Consider the following 7,986-nt stretch of genomic DNA (forward strand, 5'->3'; position numbering starts at 1 on the left):
GGGTCGCCGCCTTCAGAACCTGCCAGCCTGGAACCTCTCCGTTCCCCGCGGGTTCTGGAGGGGACGGGAAGGGCAGAGGCTCCGAGCCAGGCTGGGAACCAGCGCCGGGTCCTCCCGCGGGCCGGTCACGTAACCTCTGTCAGCCCCGCGTCCTCCGCCTATGATGTAGAACTGCTGCAGCCCTCGGGTGCGGAGAGGCGGGTACTCTGCAGGAAATCAGAATGGTCATGCATGTAAATGACGGGGCAGGTAATGGGCGCCCAGCGGTTTTTCACTGCAACCCGAGAATTATGTCCAATGAATTCATGTCACCTCTCAATTAAGACAAGACCTCAGGAGCCGGGATGCCGGCCTTGGGCGTTTCCCTCTCCCTCGCGTTTTGACTCAGGTCCAGTGGGGCGTGGGGGTGCTAGTAGGACCGTCCCCGGCAGCTCATCGCGGGGGCACAGAGAGGGGTCCTGGAGGGTGAAACACCCCCTAGAGGAAGCCAGCCCGGCACATGGGCACATGTCATCAGTCCCACGTGTTGCTCGGTGAACTTGGTGACTCGGCTGACCCAGACATAGGTGCAGGGCGGGGCTGCTGGTCACTCAGCGCCCCGCAGAGGAGAACCAGCGGGGACCAGCACCCGCACCTCCCCGTGGCCCAGAGGTCTCTCTGACACAGACCCGTGGATTGGGGTCACCGGGCTGTGCCAGGACAGGGCGGGGCAGGGGGTGCACCTGACTGAGGGGGTGTGTGTGTGGGGAGAGGGGCCGGAATGGCCTTTCTGAAACCCACCCTGGAGGTGTCCCCTTCGCAGACCCTCAGGCCTGATGGCCCTGATGCCCACCTGTCCTCCTGCAGCCGTCTGACCAGAACTAGTCCCACCGAACCCAGAAGAGGCCACTCCCTGGGCTTGGTGGGGGGGGTCAGGAACCGGACCCCGCTGGGCGGGCCTGTGCCCGTGTGGTGAGGGCCAGCAGCGCCCACCCCCGCTGTGGCGGGCTCCCCGCACCTCACTCTCCACCCTTTGCCTCTCTCCAGCTGGCAGGGACGGGGTTAAGGATGGTTGGCCGCTAACTAATCCACCTTGGTTTGAGGAATGACTGGAATTCTGGAATTCCGGGGGGAGGGGAAGAGCTGAGCTGACCTCTGCTGGGGGTCCCAGGGCCTCCTCACCATGACACCCCCCCTTCCCTTCCTCCCACCACTGGAAGAGTCGGGCACCCCAGGATCCCTCTGTGCTTCCTTCCCGGGCCAGCGGGGGCAGAGGATTGCGGGATGGGCTGGCCGGGGTGGGGCACCTCTTGACGCCTCTCTCTCCTCCTCCTCCTCCTCTCCCTCTCCCCAGGTCTGAGTGCATCAACAAGTTCGCCTCGGTCTTCGGGACCATGCCCCTCAAGGTGGTCGAGCACCGGGCCGACCCCGTCTTGTACAAGGACGATTTTCCCGAGAAGCTGAAGAGTTTCCCCAACATCGGCAGCCTGTGAAGAGCGGGCCCTGGGGGGGCAGGGCAGAGCCCTCCCCGTTCCCCTGAGACTGGGGGTCTCAGAGTGGACCACAGCCCTGGCGCCCGGCGTCTCGGCCCTGTCCCCGAGATGCCCTGAGCCTGCGGTGCCCAGCCTGGCCTTCTCGTCCCTCCTGCCACCCGGAGGAAGCTGGGGGCGGCGGGGGAGGGTGGGCCGCGGGGGTTGTTCGGGCCAGCTTGGAAGACATGTGACACCAAAGGCAGGAAGAGAACCTGGGGGAAACAGGGACCCTCATGGCAGTCAGAACCGTTTCAGGAGAAGCCGCACGGCTCAGAATTCAGGCCCGAGACCCCCTCCCCGAGGGGTTGCGTGGGCCCCCCCTTTGGGGTAGAGGGGTAGGGGTCGAGGGGTAGCCTCCGGGGCTGTGCAGTGCCCAGAATGCCCAGTCAGGTGCCAGCAAATCACACCAGCAGCTCTCCTGGGTTTGACTGTTTGATAAGATTAAAATTATTTTCTAGTTCCCTTTCTATGTGGCCTTGAACTTGGTGTCAGAACTCTCTCTGTTCCTCTGCGTGCCGGGGAGAAGGCTGGGACCAGCGGGGGGCAATCCCCAGACCCCCGGGGAGTAGAGTCTCCCTGGCCCTCCCCGGGGGGGGGCACTGCCGGGTTCTCTTTCCGGGTGAAGCGGGCAGCCTGGGGGAGCGGAGAGCCCCACCTCCACCTGTGGGAGGAAGGTGAGGAGAGGCCGGCGGGGCACGGTGGAGGGGGTCCCCGTCACCGTGTGGGCGGCACCGGCGTCCTGGAGTCACCCACCGGCAGCCTCGTGGGGGCTCGGCTCGCTTACGAGCAAACCCACCCTGGCAACTGTTAGCGGCTGGATCCAAAACAGATTTCTCTGACTCTCATATGAAGATTAGCCACAGTTTGGGCTTCAGCCGTAACACATGTCCCCAGAACACAAAACACCGGCCCGCTTCCCCGGGGTATGGAGATCGTTAACCCAGCGGAGCCGTGGGCCCGTCCGAGTCCCCGGAGTGACATGGAGGGGCCGGGTTTGGTGCCTCGGTTTCCCCACGTGCCGTTACATTGTTTTATCTGACCGGCGCTGCTGCCACGGAGAGTGCCAGGTCAAGGACCATTAGTGTCCCCGCAAGGGTTCACCCACTGGTGTCCCCTGTGCTTGGAGGCCCCCCCACCTGCACTGCGGCAGCCACACACGTGGTCGGCAGGGACTGGGACACACATGGACAGCCGGTTCCTGATCCAGGCCCCCCCCAGGCGGAAACGTGGGGCACCCCTCCCCTCTCTGGGGGTTCCCTAGCTCACTTTCTAAGGTCCAGGGTGGCGAGAGCAGGATGACCTGTGCCCCCTCACCGAGAGAGCGACACCTCAGCTCTCTCGTCATCGCTGAATACGCCCCATCAGCGGCCACCCGCCACTTCCAATGGGGAAGGAACATTTACCCCTGCTACCCTAGGGCACCCCAGGGGGCCGCACCAGGGTGACCTATCACCTGAGCACTTGTAAGGGTGTTAAAACCCCATGGAAAGGTGCCAGAGTGATAGAACAGTGGGGAAGGTGCTTGCCTTGCACAGGGCCAAGCCAGGTTAGAGCCCCAACACCGGCTATGGTCCCCCAAGCCTTGCCAGGAATGATCCTGGCACAGAGCACAGAGCCAGGAGTAGGCCCTGAGCACCGCCGGTGTGCACTCCACACCTCCTACCCCCCTCCAGCCAACCGCCTATGCACACAAATACTGTCTTCGGAAAGGACCTCCCTACCTCCCACAAAAGAAGGAGGATTGAGGGGCTGGAGCAATAGCACAGCGCATAGGGCTTTTGCCTTGCACTCGGCTGACCCGGGTTCGATTCCCAGCATCCCATATGGTCCCCTGAGCACCGCCAGGAGTGATTCCTGAGTGCATGAGCCAAGAGTAACCCCTGTGTATCGCCAGGTGTGACCCCAAAAGAAAAAAAAAAAAGGAGGAGGATTGAGATGGGACAACGTGTACACAAAGGAGCTTCTATGTTTAGGTGTCCTTTGTTTTGGGGTCACGCCTGGCAGTGCTCAGGGGTTCCTCCTGGCTCCACACTCAGAAATGACTCCTCGCAGTGCTCAGGGGACCACAAGGGATGTGAGGATGAAACCTGGGTCGGCCACATGCCAGGCAGACCCCCCTCCCCACGGTACGATCGCTCTGGCCTCTTCACAGAGGAACTTCTAGAAGGACTGGAATCCCCGGCGGGGCACCTGCAGTGACCTGCTTTCGGGGCTGTGCCCGGGGTCAGTCAGGTGAGCGGGTAGCGGGGAGAAATTCAGCACAGGCCTCGGCCACGCGAGGGTGGCCCGGGGGTGCTGGCAGGGCTCGGCGGCCCAGCCCCTCGTCCATGTATTTCTGAGCCCCTCAGCACCACACTTTACCCATACGCTTGGCTCGGCCCCATCTGCTCCGGGGACACCAGAGAGCTGGGTTGCAGAAGCGGAACAATGATGCTAATTAAAATGGCCTGGCCTGGCCTACAGCAGACAGCAGCTGGCTGCAGATTAAGAGCTCTTTTATTTTTTTATTTCCAGAAATTGCAGCCCACTGGCCTGTTCCTACAGAAGAGGGTCCTGGGTGGGGCCCACCGTGTGCGCTCGGCCCCTCGCCTCTGCCCCCACCCCCAGCCCCGGGGACTTAGGTGGGCCGGGCGCACGAGGAATGAATGACAGGCTGGGAAGCCACTGCTTGCTGGTTAACATGAGATGCCATCTGTGTTCTGACCACGTGTGTTTTCTTGGGCCTCACACACGTTGCGGCAGAACCCTCATTTGCTGCGAAAATGAAAGAAGGAATGAACGGCCCGTGTTCTCAGAGTCTCCCGTTCCTTCCTGCAGACGAGGTGATAGTGTGGGTCCTCGGGGCCTCGACGTGCAGGACTGCCCCAAACGTAGCAGGTTCCAACTGAGCTGCCCACTGGCTGTTGCTGTTTTCAGGGGCAGTCTCTTCACGGGCCCTGGGATAAAGTCACCATGGATGTGTGTGTGTGTGTGTGTGTGTGTGTATGTGTGTGTGTGTTTGGGGTGGGATTGGACAAAAGAAGAGAAAGGACAAAAGAAAAAGGGCCAAGGGGGCTGGAGCAATAGCACAGCGGGTAGGGTGTTTGCCTTGCACGCAGCCGACCCGGGTTCGATTCCCAGCATCCTATATGGTCCCCCGAGCACCACCAGGAGTGATTCCTGAGTGCATGAGCCAAGAGTAACCCATGTTCATCGCCGGGTGTGACCCCCCCCCAAAAAGAAAAAGGGTCAAAATAAAGATTGTGGGGTTTTATTTATTTAAACTGTTTGGGGCCGGAGAGAACAAGAAGGCTTGCATGTGGCTGATCCCGGTTCGATCCCTGACATCACTTACGATTCCCTGAGCACTGCCAGAGGGTCACTCGTGAGCACAACCAGGAGTAGCCCTTGAGTACAGCTGGGTCTGGCCCAAACGCCCCCTCTCAAGAATAAATAATGGAAACACCTGATGGTGCTGTAAATCCCACTCTTGGACAGCACCGTCTGTTACTTCTTGTGCTGGGAAAACGTGAGTATGTGAGTGAGTGTGTGTGTGTGTGTGTGTGTGTGTGTGTGTGTGTGTTACTTCTTGCGCTGGGAAAATGTGAGGGTGTGTGAGTGAGTGTGTGTGTGAGTGTGTGTTACTTCTTGCACTGGGAAAATGTTGAGTGTGTGTGAGTGTGTGTGTGTGTGTGTGTGTGTGTGTGTGTGTGTGTGTGTATTGGGGCGGGAAAGTCAGTCCTGAGCCTTTCCTGCACAATACAGTAGCCTCCTGGCACCCCGAGCTGTTAACACGTGCACGTGGGGCCCTGCTGACACCCTGGGGACACCCTGCTGGCCTGTGCAGGTGGGCCTGGGAGCGGGAAGGGGCGAGTGGCATCCACTCACTCACTGGGGTCACTGCTCACTACCCCAGTCCCAGCTTCTCCCCAGAGCACTGGGCCATCCTGACTGTCCCCGAGCTAGCAAGGACCCGGGAATCCCCTCCCTTACAGCAAACCAGCGGGGTCCAGCAAGGGGACCTAGAGGTGTGTTTGCTGGGGTCACCCCAAGACCCCTGGAGGGGACAGTCGCGTGGGTGAGGCCCAGAGTAAGCTGGAGGGTGGTGTGAGTCGGGAGAGCCGGGGCCTGGCGCAGGTGCCCGGAGTCCAGCTGGGAGGGGAGTGGGGGTGAGGGTGGGGGCTGACTGCTTTCCCCACCCCCTCTGGGCCCAGGTTGTGTGTGTGCTGGGGGGCGGGGGAGGGGTGGAGACGCCGGGCTGCAGGGCAAGCCCCAGGCTTGACTCGCAGGAAGGCCTTGGAAGCGGCTCAAGCTGTCCAGGGTTCAGCCTGAGGCTGGTGCAGCCTTGTGGGGGGGGGGGCGAGGGGCAGGGGGCACCCGTCTGCAGTGCCTGCCCCAGGCCAAGTGCTGGAGCCGCCCCCAGCCTCTCCCCCTCAGCAGGCACCCCAGGGGCTGCCTACCTGTCCGTGGCTTCGGCGAGCCCTTGGCAGGGGAAAGTGAGCCAGCTGTCACTCCGTTCCCAGGTTCAGGGTTTTCTCTTGAGAGGGGGTGGGGGCTCCTGAGCTCACCCCGCAGCCTCTGGGAGGCCCCCGCCGTGGGGGGCCTGAGCCACCCCTGTCCAGGGTGGCAGGGCATGGCGACAGCTTCATTTCGGGGACCCTTAGTCCCCTGGCTCAGTGTCCAGGCCACATTTCTTGTCCAGAAAGAGCTGAATGACCAGGCTCTGGGAGGGGGGGTCTAATTGCCTCCAGCCCACACCCCCCCAACACCCCCCACCCCCATGCGGGACGCACAGACCTTTGCTCCTTTTCCGTTTGCCTGTTTGTTGTTGGGGTCAATCTCTGCAGCTTGCAGGCTCCGCACTCAGGAATCACTCCTGGCGGGGCTCTGGGGACCACAAGGGGTGGCGGGGATCAAACTCAGGTCAGCTGTGGGCAAGGCCAGCGCCATCCTCCCCTCGGGACCATCTCCCCGGCCCCCGGGACGGAGCTCTTCTTTCTCTGCTCGCAGGACTCTGGGGTCGTGTCTCCCCAGCCCTGCTGTGGACACAGACCTGGAGGCCCAGGGAAAGGAAGCCGGGTGGACACTGCGTCTGCTGAGAGGCCTCCTCGGGTGGCCTCCGTCTCGTCGGGGCCCCCTTGGGAGCTGGGCACAGGGGGGCACCCTCCGCCTCTCACCCTCCGGAGCAGGTTGCCACCGTCGGGCCACCCATCGGAGCCCTCCCTCGGGGAAAACGCCCACACCTGCCCTTCCTCCACAGCCACCCACCTGGTGGAATCCAAGGCACGTCCAGGGAACGGGTCCATCTCTCGCTCCGCCAGCCGGCCTCGAGCAAGCAGCTCGCCACGGCTCCGGCTCAGGAGACACGGACTCAGTCGTGAGCCTTTCCTCCCCGGGTGAGCTCTGTCCGGGGGACCGGGGCAGGCCCAGGACACGAGCGTGAGTGATTGCACAGGAGAGGGCCCAGCTGGCCTGCCCTGGGGCCCTGACTTCAGCGCGTGTCCCCGAGGCCTCTAGGATGGCACGAGCAGCGGGGAATACGGAGGAACGGGGAGTGGCAGGCAGGGATGCTGTGCACGGACGGTGCAACCCCCCCCAGGGCAAGGACGAACTCTCGCAGACACCCTCTTCTGCAGGACACGTGTGTCCCCCCCACCCCCCACCTCTTTCTTCCCTTGCCTGGTACCCTGACCCTTAATTTTCTCAATCCGAGTCCCCCGGTCTAAATTTCCTGGAACAGAAAACAGCCGCGGCAGACAGCCGGCGTGTCCGGAGCCTGGTTTGGTGAGCCGGGGCCGGGTGTGGGAGACGACGACCAGGACCTTCACTCACCGCACGGGATCTGGCGATGCCGTCGGGCCGGCCCCCTGGCCGCCCCCACCCCCCCCACCCACCACGTCTTGCAGTTTGCCCCTGTTACCAGAGAGTTTGGGGGTCTGGATCGTATCTGGCCCCGTCAGGGCGGATTACCCAACGCGCCCGTTCCTCTGTCCCAGTCCCTTTCCTGTGCGATCAATAAGCCCCGTGTTTATTTTCTGACGTGATTGAAACGAGCACTTGGGATGTGGCCTCTTGGACGGGTCCCGAGCGCGTCCATCCGGTGCCTGGCCGGCCCCCCCAGCCCCCCCCGAGTGGCTGGCTGCTGTCTGAAGGTATGTGGCACAGACCCCCCCCCCTCGTCCCCCCGGCCTCCCGCCCTTTGGATGTGGCTTCTCGGCGACTGGAAGGGCCGCACGCCGCCCGGGATCTGCTGATCTTCAGGTTTCAGCTTTCTGCCAGCTTCTCTGCCGGCTTAGAAGTCAAGTTGTGTTTCTCATTAAGGGGATAACAGGCACAATTGAGGTGATTAAGGAAGAGGGTGTGTTGGTGGTAGCAGCTGCGACCCAATTTCCGAGGGTCTCTCTCCCCACCCTGTGCTCGCCTCCTGCCTACCTGCACCCCCCCCCCTCTCTCTCTCCTGGTCTCCTGGATCCTGTCCCGAAAGTTTCCCTCCCAA

The 7,986-nt window shown here is 62.5% G+C and overlaps 1 protein-coding gene across 1 annotated transcript in view; it reads left to right on the forward strand.

Annotated features, from left to right (window-relative positions):
• EXT2 (exostosin glycosyltransferase 2) overlaps positions 1 to 1,978 on the forward strand; it is a 125,935-nt gene extending 123,957 nt beyond the window's left edge. The window contains exon 14 of the mRNA XM_055143688.1: positions 1,334 to 1,978. Within this exon, the coding sequence (XP_054999663.1) occupies positions 1,334 to 1,472 (139 nt within the window). The 3' untranslated portion in view covers positions 1,473 to 1,978. The remainder of the gene's footprint in view (positions 1 to 1,333) is intronic.
• The last annotated feature ends 6,008 nt before the right edge of the window (positions 1,979 to 7,986 follow it).

This window comes from Sorex araneus, chromosome 6 (assembly GCF_027595985.1).
Source record: "Sorex araneus isolate mSorAra2 chromosome 6, mSorAra2.pri, whole genome shotgun sequence".
Taxonomy (NCBI): Eukaryota; Metazoa; Chordata; class Mammalia; order Eulipotyphla; family Soricidae; genus Sorex; species Sorex araneus.